General features: G+C 45.1%; 1 protein-coding gene across 1 annotated transcript in view; it reads right to left on the minus strand.

Moving 5' to 3' along the window:
* Positions 1-2,226: 2,226 nt before the first annotated feature.
* LOC135385137 (kinesin-like protein KIF28P) overlaps positions 2,227-18,101 on the minus strand; it is a 33,948-nt gene continuing 18,073 nt past the window's right edge. Inside the window, exons 4-17 of the mRNA XM_064614313.1 lie at positions 16,827-16,904; positions 16,611-16,771; positions 15,584-15,715; positions 13,779-13,927; positions 12,961-13,109; positions 11,546-11,680; positions 11,385-11,468; positions 11,267-11,329; positions 9,874-10,020; positions 9,218-9,343; positions 8,310-8,480; positions 7,445-7,525; positions 5,099-5,228; positions 2,227-3,184 (exon numbers count right to left, since the gene is read on the minus strand). Coding sequence (XP_064470383.1) covers positions 3,135-3,184; positions 5,099-5,228; positions 7,445-7,525; positions 8,310-8,480; positions 9,218-9,343; positions 9,874-10,020; positions 11,267-11,329; positions 11,385-11,468; positions 11,546-11,680; positions 12,961-13,109; positions 13,779-13,927; positions 15,584-15,715; positions 16,611-16,771; positions 16,827-16,904 — 1,656 coding nt within the window. The 3' untranslated portion in view covers positions 2,227-3,134. The remainder of the gene's footprint in view (positions 3,185-5,098; positions 5,229-7,444; positions 7,526-8,309; positions 8,481-9,217; positions 9,344-9,873; positions 10,021-11,266; positions 11,330-11,384; positions 11,469-11,545; positions 11,681-12,960; positions 13,110-13,778; positions 13,928-15,583; positions 15,716-16,610; positions 16,772-16,826; positions 16,905-18,101) is intronic.

Genomic DNA, 18,101 nt, shown 5'->3' on the forward strand with positions numbered 1-18,101 from the left:
TGAGTTCTATGATGCAGGGTCAGAAGAGCAAGCTAGTGGAGACACTGTAATATAGAACAACACAAAAATAAATGTGCTCATTATATATCTCCTCAACTTTGTGGTTAACCGAGCGTTGAAGAAAGAATATCTTCCCTGGATAAATCAGCAAAAAACAATCATCAAAGATAGGAGAGATCAACATTGCTCTAAATACTGGCTGGTCATGTGCATGGTGCATGCTCTATTTTTTAGAGTGTAGCGTGTGACCAAAAGACACCGTGGTCAGCCATTTTTGGCTGGTATGGCCCGGCGATATACATGGAGCCCAGAAAGGAGACTTGTTTCAGTTGCTCTATCAAAAAACAAGGTCCCTCCAGACTTTTATTGCTCAAATTAAAGAGAAAAATGAGACTTTGTGCTAAATTTGACAGCCAAATGATGCGTAAACATTGCAGGAGCAACACCTTATCTTTGAGTTCTGTACATGAAAGCCGTCAAATACAATCTGCATTTGTGAACCAGTTGAAACCCATTAACATGACCACAGCCGTTCCCGCAGATTTTGGCCATAAAGTGAATCGTATTAACGAACACGATGTGTGTCATACCGTGCCCTTTACGTAATGTGATGGTATGTATATATATAGAACATAAATGGAGGAAGTTTAAAAGAAGCTTGACAAATGCGTTTGCTTAGATCTGATCCGACTCAATCGCAAATATATTTTGATAGCCTCGTGACTTACAGAGGAGTGTTCCATAAACTTTCGCTTCCACCACGAGCACAGCGTCGTTGATGATTGCTCAACCTTCTCCGAGCACACGTACTTTGACCGCCTCGGTCGAAAAGTCTCTGCTTCGTTACAGCGCAGCCCTGTGGGAGCTCTAGACCATCCTATATCCAGGGATAACTCTCCCTCTGCAAGTAGTTGAGTTCGTGGTGGGTAGCGCATGGTCGTTCCATAAATTGTAGAGTTCGTGGTGGGTAGCGCATGGTCGTTCCATAAATTGTAAATAAAAATAAATATATAAAAATAAAATAATTATTCACTTCATTCCAGCACTCAGCTCTGTCCCTCTGCACTTCTTATCAGGCAGATGAAGAAGATGTGCTGTATGACTGAGAGCAATGCTCTTTTAAGCGTGCCAGGAAATGCATCATGAGTCAACCTGACAGCGGGCCCATGGCCACCGTCCGAAAGCTTAGGCAGTTATATAGTTATAGGAGGACCATTGGTTCAGCGACTGGTGGTCACAGTATTGAGGGTACAACACACATGTTCACAGGGCGGTCTCCAGGCAAGCGCGGAGCCCAATGCTGTGAACCGATGTGGGACCCAATATAAGCAATGGAAGCAGAAAAAATAAAATAAAATAAACTGCATCGTGACCAGTGTGGCGTTCGCGCCATAAGACACCAAATGACCAATGAAATCATCGGCGATAATATACAACAAAAATGCTTAAGCAGTGCGACGAAACCTTTATACTACATCGTTTTGTACTACACTTTTGTGCACTCTACTTGGTGGCCTGTTTTATGGATACACACCACACGGGTACAAAACTGTTGGTTGGCGTAAGTTACTACAAACTTACAAAAAATTACAAAAACTACTTACTTAAAAAGTGCAAACATACAAAAAATTATTACAAACAAAACTGTCTGATAAGTCAAGCATTATCTGATAAGTCAAGAGAGTCTTGTGTTTCCTTTTTCGATTGAGAACGTTTTAGGGCCTGTCTGTGGTGTAATGGATAGCATGTTCGACTCACGCCGTGGGGGTGCTATCTTTTCCGCCTCAGTCAGCGATGTTTGCCCGAGGCACCGGGCCCAGTGCGTCTGCACCAGATGCACTTGCCTAGAGCCGGCCCTGCGTGTTCACCCCTATTCCCAGTTATTGTTGGATAAAAGAATCGCCGTATTAACTAACACGATTTACATGCGGAGGCCATGGAGTGGTAACTGAGGGTAATAAAGCGAGGACGCCAGATTAACGAGAGTCACATTAACAACGAGGGTCACACTAACAACGTTTGACTGTATGTACAGTTTCCACAAAGAAGCTGCTGTGTGTCTCGTTGACGGTGCAGCCTAGCTGCGTTAAAAGGAACCAAAAGTACACAACATTTTACAAAGGGATTTAATATTTTTAGGAGTCAAACATTATGTACATGTTGCATCAAATGTGGTTCTAACAGGTTTGTCAAACGACACTGCTGAAACAACTTCGCACTCAACCTCCTGTGTACCTCTTATGTACTATGTAATCTTGTAACTGGTAACAATTTTGGTGTCATCTAAAATACATGTGGCATTAATGCACCATGTGCTTTGATGTTCCAAATTGATACGTTACAATCAAGGAAGTAAAATTGTTGTCAGAAAAGGCAGATAGAAGTAGGACTCAAGCAGCCCAACCAGAACTCGCTGATGAGCACTTCCACCTTACGTACTGCTTGTATCTACTATACGTACTTACTAGACTGTTTCTTTTGTGATGCTCTTCAGTGGTGGTTATCGATTGATTTGAGGTACTGACGTAGTCTCGGCAAAGTGGGCAAGCGAGATTTCAGCAGTGTTGTAGAACAAGAGCATGGGATTCCGCTATTTACAAACAAATGTACAATATTGCAAGGTCCTTGCAATCGTATGCAAGGACCCTCGATAATGCGATGCATTAAATACAGTGAGGGATGACAGGTCTGTGGAAAGTGGTGACGGCGTCCGGGTTAATAGTAAAACCTTTTTCCGCAGTTGACAGTTGGCAAATCTGATTTGAGACTGTAGCAGTTCAGAATGATTCTATTTTTTTGGATAGGTGTATAAATTACTTAGATAATAATTTCAGTAACTTGCATTAGAGTTACTTGAGAGTTTTTGTTCTTGCCCAACACTTTCTGCGGGGCAAGCGTGGCTACGTGCACCGCAGTTGGAGGCACATTTCTATGTGCTGCGAAAAAGCATGATAATTGTACGACCAGGGTGAAGATGAGCCTTTTGTTTCGGTATAAAAATAGTCGTTATTTTCTCCTCCTCGTATAAAAGTGATTCCTAGAAGATGATGTACATGACGTTCCTGAAGTATGTTACACATGGCTGCACATGGTTCATGTTGGCATGGAGGACACTTTGGCAACGTCTCGGCAGGTCAGGAAATGGTGCAGATTGATGTTCCTCTCCGTCCAGCGCCTTCGAAACCTTCGGATAAATCATTTTTAATATTATTATTAATAATACTAATAATAATTTATTTTGAATGGTGCTTATCAGCAACTGTGAGGTCTACCGGATGGTGCAGCAACAATGTCAATGGCATGGAAGTGGTACACAAACCAGAACAGAAATAGCGAAACAAAAGCAAAACTAAACATCAACACTATAAAGCAAACATTGAGAAAGTGTAGGAATGTCAAAGAAGTCGAAAGTGTTAATGTGATTGTGCATTAATGTTATAAGAAAAGATGTAAAAAAGGAATAAGGCAAAAAAATAACAACATGATTGTGGCTAAGCACGTTCGTATTGCGCAATAAACGGGGTACCGGGGCACAGTTACTTTCAATACCAACATAGAAAACAGGATGTGCTCTCAGATTGCATAAGGGAAGATGATTACTTTTGGTGCACGTTGATAATAAAATATAAAGGGGCTCTGCGGAAATGTTTTTAATTGAATTGAACACTGCTGTTTAAATTGGGGGTCGAAACACCAGGTTTCATAGCAACGGGAGAATTGTATTTACTGCTTTGTATCATAAATCGACGTCCCTGAAAAATGCAAAATACAGTAAATCTCGGTTATAAAACAGCCCCACTTGTAACGAATTTCCGGTTGTAATGAACACATCGCAAATCACCGTCAATATTTGAAAACGACATCTAATGTAAGGAGACTCCATTTATAACGAACTTCTAGATATAACAAACAGTTTTCAAGTGACTGTCGAGTTCATTATAAATAAGATTCACTTGTTTAAGTACCATCAGTGAATGCTTCCTTGGCTGGAGCGAGATTGTTTTTGGCCTCCTGCCAGATTTTGTTGATCTTCAGTGGATTGTGCTCGAGATGGCCGAGTGGAATTGTCTCGTACAGGTAGTGTTGTGCGTAGCAGCGCTACTTGTAGCGGCACTACTGTAATCGCTACTTTTTTCAGTAGCGGAGGTGTAACTCCGCTACATTTGTTATTTGTAGCGGGAAAGTAATTTCCACTACAATTTCGAGTAGCGGAACCGCCTCCGGTACCGCTACTTTCGGCGGAGAAAATTAAATAAATTGGACGCTAGATTACATCCCGTAAACTCGCTGTCAGATCACAAGCCCCACTCGAAGAGGTCGAGCCGTGGCCGTCGCTCATCCCTAAACCTGACTGGCGTATGCAGCACACTATCGCCTCTCGCGTCCTGGAAAAAGATTAAAAGCAAACAGAAAATGCGACCCAAGATAAGGCTAGTTCCAATAGAGTCACCCGATACATTTCTTTTTGTTTTGTTTCGGCAAGTTAAAAAAGCTCATCTTTGAGGAAACGAGGCGGCACTGTGCTCATTCCTCCTCTCACGTTGGGGATGAAGGAAATACGCGTCTTCTAAGAAGCGCAATGAACAAAATAAAGAAAAAAATGACGTTCCTTCACGAATTTTTTGCGGGCGATCTATCGAACGGATTTTTTGTTCTGAAAACGGCTACGATATCAGGTGACCGAAAGGAACAGATTTCTCGTTCGGACAACATCGTAGCTTTTATAATTAATAAGTTAATTAATGAAAGTTAATTAAGACATTGCCTTTGGACTTTGCTAATGCCCTCCTAAGGAGTGCCCTTCAGCCATATGCTATATTGCAGTTGATTTCATCTTGGGAAAAAGTGTCATATATATTTTTTAAAAATATGTTCGCAATTAGCTGGGACGCCCTGTATTCAGAGGCCATTGGCAAGAAAGTAGCGGAAGGGTAATAGCGCTACATTTTTTTTTTTTGGTAGCGGTAGCGGAATCGCGCTACATTCGTAAATTTGTAGAGCTGCTAGTATCGCGCTACTTTTATATAGGGTAGCGGTATTTCGCTACCTAAATTGAGTAGGGGGCACAACACTGCATACAGACAGGATGCATCGGTACCTTCTAGATTGGAGAGCAGTTGTTCGGCAGCTTCTGCCGAGGAGACCAGGAGCAAGTCCTTGACGATGCTCACGGGGACGCGTTTCTGGTGATGGCTTTCCGCCGATTCCACAAGTTTACGAAGGTTCTCCTACAAGCAGGAAGGAAATATTCACTCAATCAAAGTTTGTGTCTGAAAACACGCGCATGAAGATAGACCAAAAGCCAGGGGACATCATGAGGGAAACTTAGACACACTTGCTTGACGTAACAATGAAACCAAATGTAATACGACGTTTCAATGCCTGTTTGGGCATCATCATCAGAATGAAACAAGAAACAGTACGCCATCCGAGTTCTACTTATAGCTTATTCATGACCTTGTAGCAATCAGGTACCCAAACAGAACAAAACCTCCCGGGGTGTTCCTGTGGATATCCTTTGACGGAAATTCGGATCTCGGGAGACAGACATTTTTCCGACGGACGTCCCCCACATCACCGAGTGGCCACGGTTCGTACTTCCCACTTGCCACATATATCCGTCGTTTGTCCTCACAGGATGTTACATGGAGATGTCTGGACATTGCACGGACCTACTTATGTACATGCACACGTTGTGTGGATATACAAACATCCGTAGAGGAGAAAGACAGTTTTCATTGAAATCGGCATTTTTCTGCCTGCCATTTTGTTTTAATCCCCGCCTCCCCTTTTAATTTCTGTTGCTCCTCTTTGTTTTTCGTACATGCCATGACGGAGAACGAACGCAGCGTTTTAATCAGAAAACAAAATATATAAAAGCTCCGACAGGACAACCCAGTCCCAGAAGCTCACTTCGAAAGGCAGTGCCATTTCCTTCCAAAGAGAGAAGAGATACTATATACTGCTTGTCTCGCGAGCATCCCCATATTCCAGATACCTTCTCGCCTGTGAATCAAAATATGTTGAACCATGTTTTCGTAGAAAATGACATCTAAAAATGCGAGTTGCGCTACCTATAGAGGCAAATATCTCTGGAGCTCCTGAGATATAGTGTTTGCTTCTTCTATTCAACACATCTACAATATGTGTGTGTGTGTCCAAGTGTTGCGGAATGGGTCGATCCATTCAATTCCAACTCCATTCCGAGGAGTGGTCGCGAGTCGAAACTCTAATTCCTCAGTATGAAGACGCGAGGTTCATTCTCATTCCACCCAAGAAAAGGACATTTCCATTCCCACTCCGGGGCTAACGTGATCCACTGTAAGTTATTAACTGGTGCACTGATCAGTGCAAAAAAACAAAAAACAAAAAAAAAAACGGGATACTATTGGGTTATTGTAGCAAACGTTACACATTTCGATCGCACTGTAAAAGTAGAAGACTGGGTTTGACCCATCCCACACTTTGCAGACTGATAGCCATTTATCTGAAGTTTCATTCTAATTTATTGTAAGCGCTATGGTGCTGTAGAAAGAACATTAAAAATCAAGCAAAATCTCGCCCCATGCATTTTCAATGGCCTATTCCACACAAATGCCGCCATTTTTTCTCGTGTCTGCTTCACATTCACATCATTTCACACAGGCGGCGCTGCCTACAACGATGTTACATGCCGATTTTGATGTTATGCACTAATCCTCTTGTTCCAGTCTTGTTCTGTATGCTGGTGCCATCTGTGTGTGGTGAAATGAAAATGGAGCGCACACAGCAGAAAATGGCGGCTTTCGAGTGAAATAGGCCATAGAAAATGCATAGAGTGAAATTTTGCTCGATTTTTAATTTTTCTTCTACAGGACCATAATGCTCACAAAAAATTAAAACAAAACTTCACACAAATGGCGACCAGTCTACAAAGTTTGCTGTTGGATAAACCCCGTCTTCTATTTTTACCGATGCGATCAAAATGTGTAACGTTTCCTAGACTAACCCTGTATAGATATCCTACCAACAGCGAAAGCACAACAAATCGTATACTGCTTTATTTTGATGAATCTTATGTTCCTCTGTTTCCATCTCAAAACAAGAACCATGCAGCGCCACCACGAGCGTTTACGAGTAAGTTTTTTCGAGTTTTTTTTACGAGTAAGTTTTTCGAGTTACGAGTTTTCTTGCGTTCTAATCCGAAACTATAGACGACCTTCGCTTCAATGGTTGCCAGACACTTATACATTGAGTGGCCTCCGCTCAAATCCCGGCGTGCTGGAGGCCAGCAATTTAACACCATTCGCTGGCCATTCCATTCCCAACAGCTGGTGACTTAACTCCATTCCCATTCCGTTCCGGTGCGCTAAACACGGGGCATCGCTCCGGAATCATTCCAATTCCGGAATTATAATTCCGCAACTCTGGTGTGTCCCTTTCAGGCATGCACCCATCCACTTACGAGTTTCTGATTCTGTCGTGCCTGTTGCTTCTTCATCAGGAGAAGTTCAACAATGATGCTTTGCTTGTTTGGATCCACATTCTGAAAAAAATGAGATGCCTCTGTCAGTTCAGGAACAATTATTTTACTTATCGCGCTTTTTTTTCATCCTTCACCGATTATTTTTTTTTTAATAAGAAAAAGCTACGAGACAGCATGCAGGGCCAGACTGCATGACGTGTCCGGTGCCTTTTCACCTACCAGACATGTACAAGATACTCAAAAATGTGTTTAACATAAGATAATAAATGTTAACTTTAGAATTAATAGGAGAGGGAACCTCCAGAAGTTTCAGTTTCATTATGAGCTTCCCAGACCTTTTGGCGACCAACGATTCCCTGATTGCCAAACCAACTTTATTTCTCACTTCGAAAAATTTTTTTACGCAGCCATTATAATAGTTTCGGATTGTCCCGGAGTCTCCCTCTACGGTGTAATTCACAGAAGCGACATTCCCTGCAGAAGCGGAGGAAGCGAGAAACGCTAGCTTAATGAGCGCGAGCGCTCAGCCGTCCCGTATTCACGTCCACTGCTAACCGTGGGGAATATATCCTGCGACACAGCCACAAGATATTCCGTAGCAGACGACAGGAAGGACGCCGACGGTGTCGTCTGCTAAGTGTCGTCTGCTAAACCACTCCCGATGTTCCGCACCGTGTGAATGCTCGACATAACACGGCACGGAACTTCGTCTCTATGAGCAGCGTTTTCTCTTTTACTTCCACTAGAATATTCCGTGAGGATGTCGCTCGTGTGAATACGCAGTTAACGGGGGTTTTAGGGAGCGGAAGAAATAGCAGCCCACGCAGAATGTGAGCTAACTCACTCGCCCGTTTATCCTGAATCCATTCATGAGGGCGTTGGTTTGGCTGATGAGATCCGCCTGGAAATTCTTCCTGAGCGTTTTCCCTTTGGCACGGATGATGGCCGACGCTCGCGACACCTGGACGCCCCACACGGAGATGGCGATGTACGAGTCGGACAGGTATTCCACCAGCTGAAACGGAAAAACCCATCCTTATAGTTCCTGTCCTCTCTAGAGTCACTAAATAGGGAGCAGAGTAGCGCCACTGAACCACGCCGGCGAGCGAGACCGCCATCTTGGGTCCGGCGCTGCTGCGTCGCCTAGCAACGGGACCAGGGGCGGATCTAGGATTTTTTCGAGGGGGGATCCGCTATGGACAAGTGCCAGGTGCATGTTGGGATTGGCCCATTAAACCCTAGGTTCAAGTCTGGAATTGAGGGGGTCCGGACCCACGGACCACCACCTACTAGATTATAACGACCATGTCATAATCGGCAACCCATATGAGGAACCCGTCCGCACGATCCGCTAGGGGCGCTACTCATCGGCACGCGATATCTGCATCACGATTGGACGATGGAAATTTGAATTCTGGACTCGCTAAAGAGTACGTACGTCTACCGTAGCAGACGACAGCAATAGGTCCTATGAAAACGCGTAGAATGATGATGATAATCATCCTCAGAATAAAACATCTTCCGTGGAATATCCACCGCTTCTCTACAGGAATACTAAGGTAAACTAAAGTACAAAGTACTGTAGAAATTGAGGAAGCAATAACTGGGACGATGAGTAGCGCTACCTTCCAAGTGCGGCGCTGGGAAGGGATGCCTATGACATGGTCGTTATAAATAATCTAGTAGGTCGTGATACAATCCGCCGGCGGACCGCACATGATCCTAGTTGTCTCCCGACAGGAATTACGTTACCTGTGTTGTGACCGGCTTGTAAGAAAAATATTTTTTGTAGTTGAAGTCCGGGTCTGACGTCCCCGAGATCACCTCCGTCGCATTGTCTTCTTGGTCTTCAAATACTCGGTACCTACATCGGATGTCCTGAAACGGACACGTTGAGGACTTATTGTGGAAAGAACATGGTATACACTGTAAAATGAAAAACACCCCTATGGGTGTAAATGGTTTGTCCTATAGCTCACACCACTTTTTACACCTTATACCCTTTTTAGAGGGTGTAATCTGTGTAACACACTCTTTGAAGGGGTGTTATTCCTTGAAAATGCCATCTTCTGCACCCTTTATACACCATTTTAGGAGGGTGTTTAACAATTTTACACCCTCTTAAAAGGGTGTTTAAAGGGTGCAAAAGATGGCAGTTTTCAAAGAAAAACACCCCTTCAAAGGGCGCTTTACACAAAATACACGCTCTAAAAAGATGGGTAGAAATCCAGCGAACCGGTAGAGATGTGGGAAGGGTGTCCTGAGGCAACTCCCTTCCTACGCTCTAAAAAGAGTGTTCCAAACCATACGCCGTGTAAAAAGTGCTGTGAGTTATAGGACAAGCCATTTACACCCATAAGGGTGTTTTTTTCGGTTTACAGTGTATATAGTACATAGGATGTGCTTACAGTGAAGCGTTGAGGAAGGGCTCGACAATTGACGATCTTGACGACGAAGTGCAAGTCTCTGCCCACCAGTTCTGCGGGGCTGTCGACGAACACATTGTCGTCTTCCGTGTACTCGTGGCCAGACTCGGAACAGGGCACTATTTCAATCTGAAAGTAAGGCCGTGTTTCCGATGAAACGTACCGTCAAGTTACGTCATGTCCGCGACAAGATGTTCTTTGGGTGGTTTTCAGCTCCACCTCTTTCTTATTGCATCAGTCACAGTCAGTTCGAAAAAAAAAAAAAAAAAGTGAGCAAGAATTATCCCCTCGATACCGAATACAACATTCGCATTCATTTTGCGTGAGTAATTAATTCCTAAATGATGACAATAATACCAAACCGAAACCGAAATGCTAAGAATAGAAAACAGAGCTCCATACTAAGACGCTCCGTTCGGAGGAGGATACCGTGACGTCACCCAGCACTGTCGTCTGCTACGAAGCCTTCATTCTCCATTGCAGGATGCCGGATGATGTCGGCAGTGTGCCGCTTTCAGTGCCCCCTCGCTTCACGGAGGCGAAGCGCTCGCTTCGTAATAAATTCGTTTGAATAAAATCTGCGCAGTTTTGGAACGAAATATTTCGTACACATGTTCCTGACATCCCAGAGTTTACGGATATGCCACAACCTTTATGGCGATTTTGCTGCCAACCACAGTCGTTTGCTCGGTTTGAAGAGCCGCGCAGATAACTTATTACAATAACTACACACGCAGAGAAAGTAATCGGAAGTAGTCACCTACTTCAATAATCAATCGCCGTGACTACTTGCTTTCTTTTAGAGTCGCACGCTGTAATTTTCTCTCAGTATTTATCGCCGACCGGTAAGAACAACAACAACGTCCATTACTCGTCCTGTAGTTACATACGTTTTCCGACAGGATGTCCAGCTGGTCACATAACCCGCCTGTGAAAACCGCGTCTAGGTAGCTCTTATAGTTTTATTATAAAAATTCTGTAACTGATTAAAAAAAAAAAGTCCCGTATAATTGTCCGAAGAAAGGAATATTCCGAAAGGAGACCTCTACCCAAGAAACGTCGTCGTGACGCTGGTAGACAGACAGGGGTCTGTTCAAAAACAACTGATATGACTACGCATTTTGATTTCGAAAGCTTTAATGCGGTAACTGAAGATTGGAAAGATTTTGAAAGGTAGTATATACAGGATGTTTCAGTAAGTGAAGTGTGCGAAGAAGTGGCAGCGAATAGGATCGTCTATGTGTGATAGGAGGGAAACGTTCCAAGATATGCCCAAAAAGAGAGAGCATGGCACAAAAGGGACACCGAAGATGATTGCCATTCCGACGATAATCATTTATTTTACCCTCCCAAATGGAGCGAGAATTTCACTTACACTGAGAATACCCACTTCTTCGCCCTTGAAGTCGATGATTTCCAGCTGCTCCCTGACATCTACCTGCGAGCACGAGTAATCATCTATAATACTCATCTACAGAGAGAGTATGACTTACCAGATAGGCGAGAGGCTGCAGGTACACTTGAACCGTTCCTATCCGAACTTCAGCGTTCGGATCTTCCAGGAAAGGATCTCGCTCCTGGAACAACATTCCTTGTGACACCGTGGATAGCATTTATAGATGTCATAGAGCATTTTTATCAACTTGTCGCTTACTTCTTCGACGTCCCAGTCCTGGCCCGTGTCGTAGTTCTGATACATTTCCTTCATGGCAAAGAGTCTGCTCAGAAACTTGTCCTTGGTCCATTCGAACTCCTGTCCGTTGCGAGTATTGCGCACTTTCACATACACCTGGTAGGAAACACTCGATCATGTGATCACTATATGCACTCTCCCAACGAACATTTTAAGAAGGTCGCAACTGAATGTTGTTATATCACAAAAATGAGCGAAAGGAATTAACACACGATGACAGAGGACAGGCTCGTTGTTAGCAGCATGCAGGGAGTATTTACATTTCCGTTATCTGTTTCTGATACCAGCCTTTGAATTTAATTTCCGTTACTGTTTCCGGTAATGGAACGGCTGTACAAGAGAGCAGCGAGCGGACAGCCCGTTTTGCCCAAGTGTTGTTTCGGTGTTCCGTGTACAGTGAACTCTCGTTATTATGACCATGGTCGTTCCCGAAAATTTTGGTCACAATGCGGAATTGTCATATTAACGGGGGGGATTTGCAGAGGTTTCACTGCATTGTTCCCCAGGAGTATGGTCGTAAAACGCGTATGTCAGATTATCGGGGGTCATATTAACGAGGGTTCACTGTATACACATTACACAACTAATGTGGATCGTTGGGATGCGAACATCTTGCGGAATTTAAAAAAAAAATCTATAGAAACGTGTCTTCATCCCATAGATTGCCGTGCTCAGACTATGAGTCCAGCAACTCAAGATGGACGTAGCCAGACCTCCATCTAATGTCGCACTGATAGGCGGACACTCTCTGTAGTAAACAATACTGCCATAGCCACAATGAAATGAAAAACAAAGCAAAAAAATGTAAGCTTGTATCTTCGTGCTATGTCCCGGAGGAGTCTGTCGTGCAGATATCGCATGTGTTCATGTGACGAGTTATGACGGAGGACCAGTGGCGTATCTAGAGCTACCTGCGCCCATGGCAACATGGTTAACATGATGTCCTTGGGGATGCGTTTTCGTGTGGTCCGCACTAGGTTTCACACTACCGCCTCCCTAATGGCGGGTGCTTTAGATCATTTATGAATGTGCCAGGTTGAGTGCCCGACCTGGCACATTCACACACGACCACATAATGGCGCCCCTGTTCACCTGGCGCCCATGGCACCTGTCCACACCTGCCACACCCTAGATACGCCACTGCGGAGGACTGGGCGAGTAGGCGTCGGATGCATCCTCGAGATTCAATATTGCGCTTTCCACGTCATCGTGTAGTATTCGGGGCATATATTACGGAGAAACGAAAAATGAATCCCAGCGAACCGGGGCATGGCTTTTCTGTCGAGGGTTCCAGTCGGTTACTGGAACCCTCAAAAGCGGAGCTTTTCGGATTTCCCGGAACCCTAACTGTAGCTGAAACTATAGAGACAGCTAACCTCTGTCCTTCCAAGCTGTTTACCAAGCAGTTGCGGCGACAGCAGCAAGACTTGGAAATGAACCCCTTTGTCCAGTTCCTCGCTCATGGCGTTGGCTTCGTCGATCCGTGGAACCACTTGGATGAGATCGTGGTTCAACAGGGCACTTTCTGCACGGTAGGAAAGAAATTCGTGCTCGTTGTATTAAAGGGACTACGAAGAGGTTCCCGAAAAATCTGAGTTTCCGGTGGAGTATGGCTCCCAAGGAATACATTTATTCGAAATATATCCGATTTTTGCCGCATTCAACGCCGGTGCAGTTTGCGGGGAAAGAAAAAAAGAAAAAGCGTGGAGCAGCCTGACGTCACTTGCATCATTTGCTCACTCCAAGGTTACACCACGGTAGTCCGCCAATGGGGAAAGTCATAGTCTGCTTCTGACGTCACATCGAGTTTCTCCGTCGCGCTGGCAGTGGCCAGGTAGCCAGCAGTAGCCTTTTTTTTTGGTTATGACTTATTAGTTAATATCTTCGTTATTCTAACCATTGCTGGGTTCATACTCCGCATAGCGAATAGATTGGCGGTTAGAAATGCCTTACATATGCTTGCAGATGTTTTGAGACTGGAGCTCCGCATCACGGGAACGCATATGTCAGAGCCATGACTGGTGGATATTGGTTAGCAATGTCTTTCACGGGCTCGTTCTCGAAATGCTTTCGAATGGCTTCTTCGTCATTGTACCGTAACTTCCTACTGTGAGCAGTTATCCTTGCACCACGAATTTGTATACATACTCCACTCTGGTCACACTCTGCTGATAACCATCTCGTTTATCCGTACCTATCGAATCATCCTCGTTCATTTTGATCCCTGCTTTGATAGCAATCTCTTCTTGTGCCATTTCGTACGTGATTTCCGTAAATCTGTCCTGACTCTGTGGATGCCTTGGGTTCACGAACAGATATAGTTGACTCGTTCCAAACATGATTCTGCAAGAGAAAACAGACGCTTGTAGCTCATAAGCAAGGGCTCAACGTAATGCATTAAAATATTTAATTTTAAGCATTTAGGATGCACTTGGCTCGCGGTGCTTGCGCCGAGAAAGAACCTCTACTCATTCAGTTCCGCTTACGTACCGCGTTTGCGGAGAGCAGGACTCTGTTGCCATGGCGACGATTCGCCGCAAGCGCAACCGTTAACGCAGCAGTGTGAACCAGCCTCTGTTCACGTCTCGCTCCCCTTACGGTTCAAGCGTCTCCGCAAAACCCCGAGGCGACAACACCTGAGCGTTAACTACAAACAATTAAAACGAACGTGTATTGTTTTTTTTAAGAAAAGGAACGAAGAACAACGTTTTGTTACCTTGACAGTATGCTACTATAGTCGTGTAATAATGTGAGCGAGCAATCGTCGCGCTGGCATCTATGGTTTCGCGTTCCAGTGAGAGGACGTAGCGTCATTCCGCCTCAACTGAGCTCAATAAACCTCTCCCTGTTTGTAAGCAAATGACGTCATAGTGTTCGACAGCGCCACCAGTTTGGTAGAGTTGAACTACACTCGAAGCCAGGGGCGAACGAAGTCGCGCCCGAAAGCCACGGTCTTGAGGGGAATACGATGGTCCCTGAAAGGGGTGCGACCTTCGGTCCTATACTTTTCTTTCAGTAGGAAGCAGCGAACAAGTGGCCATTCTTGGAACCCAGCCCTCCCCTTCCTATTTGTTTCGGTTTCAGTCTGTCTACCAACGTCATGGATGACGTTTCTCGGGTAGAGGTCTATAAGACACCGTCCAGCTAAAACTGTTCTTGTTCTTTACGTATGTGTACGCTGTTGCAATAAGAATGGCCTCAAAATTTCTCTGGGAAATGTAGAAAGTTTCATCGCACAAGGCAGATCGAAATGTTTATCTCTGGCTGACGCCGAAAATAAGGTGCCGTGTTTAAAACAGGGATCGGAACCGGAACTGAACCCGAACCGAAAACCGGAAAAACCGTTATTTTCTTCGGAACCCGAACCGAACCGAACCCGAACAATTTTTTTGCTTGTCCTGAACCGAACCGGAAAATCAACCGAAAAATTCGCACACGGTTACTGGTTCGGGAATCGGTTCAGAGGTGGAATCATTGTACTACTGGCCGACCTTTTTTTGACTCACCTGAAACGATCATCTCACATCTTTTCTCTTACAACCGTGTACGGTGAGCGTAAGCTCGCTTACATATAGCAAAATTACTGTCCATGAACCGGTTAAACCGGGATCGAAAAAACTAACGGTTCCAATCCCTGTAAATGTCCCGACCGCTGACTGTTTTTTTTTTGTCTGTGTGTGTGCGGGGGAGGGGGTTCTCCCTGAGCCGAACCCGAACTGGACAGATATACCTGAACCTCAAGCTGATAATTTCGGTTCAAAGGAGCTAAACCCGAACCGAACCAATATGCCTGAACCCGAACCCGAACCGGACCGAAAAAATATACCGGTTCCAATCCCTGGTTTAAAAGGCGCATAAGCACCAAAGGTTCCAGTGGGGTGACTCGTTAGCTACAGCACCGAAGAGAAGGCCTCCTCTGAGGGCTGCAGACAGACGTGTCTTTCACGGTTCCTTTGACGCTCTGTTGTTTCCGAAAGCAACAATTAGTAAAGGCCTTACCTGTCATTGTCGTTTAGGACAACCGGTCCCGTGACGGGTTCCCCGTTGAGAAGCACTCTGGACTCTGTCGATCCACGCTCAATAGTGACCTCACCCTCCGTCCTCTTCAGCAGGGCATGCTTCTCCTGGATCCTACGTTAAGTTTCGTTTATTGAAGAAACATTCGGACGTGGCCATGAAACGACAGTTGTTATTGCTCCTCAGCGGTGAGAGAACCTCATTGGAGTCTTACTGGGTACAGCACCGAGTTCGTAGACATACAAATCGCTGCTTACATGCCGTGATAACAACCGCACAGCTGCTTTCACGACGGCGTTTTGAGTAACGCGCGTTCAATACACGTTTGTATAGCCTCAATGTCACCACGGAAGTTCCATTTTTGGCAGCTCTTATTGCTGCAGTAAGAAAATGTCTGGACGTGATGCCTTGCTGTGCTTTACACCGGCGCAACACCGGCCTAACACCGGCACACTCAGTTACGGCTTCATTTGCCGACGATCAGGTGCTTCCATGACGACGATTTTGCACACTCACACACAAAAAAGAGACTAATTTCAGTCCTTTAGTTCATCTCGGGACTAAATGGGGACTGCATTTCACGCCTTGTCCTCACAGTCGAATGTACATAATCTATGCGCATAAATACAAATTTTGGGCGTTTAGTTAAACGTCAAGTTAAAAAATATTGCGACATGCATATAGGGTAGAACTTGTCAAATATTTAATCTGTCACGGCAGAAAAGTGCTTAATTATGGCGTTGTTCGGTGAAATTTCCGCACAACACACGTTTACGTAGACTTTTACATTCAGGAGACCATTTACGACGTTTCAGTACTACTGAGTATATTCCACGGGACTAGGGACTGTGATCGCCATGTAAGTTTTTTGATTATCGCGTTGACGGCGCTCATTCACAGGCTACTTGTAGCCCAGAGAGGCGTGCACGCACGAAAAGTCGATCATTACATGGCTCGGGCTAACTTAGCAAATACTGCTGATGAACCGCAAAACTCATCTTTGACTCACCCAGCGCCATGTAGACTGACATCCGCGTCACCCTTTCCCACCGTCGTGACGCCTTTGCTGATGAGGTGAACGATTTTCCCCGACAGGAGAGGGTCATAATTCAGGTTGCTCAGATGAGGAAGTGCCTTTTTCTCTTCCTCAAGTATGAGCCTCTGTCTATCCTGAAGAAGATGACCATCCTCTTATTGCTTTCTCTCCTAGCGTTTGGCAACTCACCTGCTTCCGTAGAGCCTCCGCTTTCCTCAATTTTTCCTCGAAGCTCTGTTTCATCTGGGCCATTTGTGCTTCGTTGTCCCTGATGCAGGCATTCATGTCGTCCTCCCATTTCTCTTTCAAGTTCGCCACTTCTGCATCAACAAGTTTTCCTTCTTTCCATAAACATGGCGGCTTTTTGGTTACAGATACGAGCGACATTCTCCGCAGAAGCGGAAGACGCGAAAAACGTCTTTCCGAGCGCGAGCGCTCAACGTCCAGTGTTCACGTACATTGCTAACCGCGGGGATCATCCTGCGACACAGCCACAAGATATTCTGTAGCAGACGACAGGAAAGACGCTGACGGTGTCGTCTGCTAAGTGTCGTCTGCTAAATGTACAGTACGCCACTCCCGATATTCCGCGCCGTGTGAATGCTCAACATGACACAGGACGGAACTTGGGCTCTGTGAGCAGTGTTTTCGCCTTTTCTTCCACTAGAATCTTCCGTGAGGATGTCGCCCGTGTGAATACACCGACAGGTTACGTTGGCGGCGTAGTTTAACAGCTCGTTGCTTGTAAACCACGCACAACGAGTTATAAATGTTTCAGTAAACGCTTAATATTTTTCATTTGTAAGTAAAATTGCGGCAACACGGCTCGGGGCGACGTTGGGTGGGAAAGAATCCCCAATTTGTCGAGCAACAGTGGTATATGTTCCCAACTGGCTTGCTGCTCATGACGACTACGTAGCCGACATGTAGCCGACTTTTTTTTGTTTTAGACCCAGTGTTATGCGCATGCAATGTAGTTTTGCTGCCATACTTGACGAGCAATGCGCAGTTGCGTGGCGACTTCGACACAATGTTGTCCGTAACTTTCAATTTTAATTTTCTAAAAAAAAACCATGAGGGCAATTGTGACGAAAAGTGTACTGAGTGTACCGAGGGCTCAGGCTGTTGAATAGATGAATTTTCTGGGATTTAAGCTCTACCGCTTTACAGTACCGCCAGTTTTTCGGTGTTTAAGGAATTCCTGAATCAAAATGAGACTCAAAGATCGCCCCCACTCCTTTCCCCTCCCATGCCTGCTAAAGAGACGGGTACTGCACGGGGGTAACCGCTGCGTCCATCGCTTCCGTAACATGCAAAGTGGAAGAAGACGATGAACAGTCGCGTCGTCTCAAGCCGGAACTCACAACAGGAAAGATTCAAATGCGTCGCTTCCGCTGTATGGCTTTTTCGACGACTGCCATATTTCAACGCTACTTGGGGTGTATTTCGATACACTGGTCCTTT

The sequence above is a fragment of the Ornithodoros turicata genome, chromosome 2 (assembly GCF_037126465.1).
Source record: "Ornithodoros turicata isolate Travis chromosome 2, ASM3712646v1, whole genome shotgun sequence".
Taxonomy (NCBI): domain Eukaryota; kingdom Metazoa; phylum Arthropoda; class Arachnida; order Ixodida; family Argasidae; genus Ornithodoros; species Ornithodoros turicata.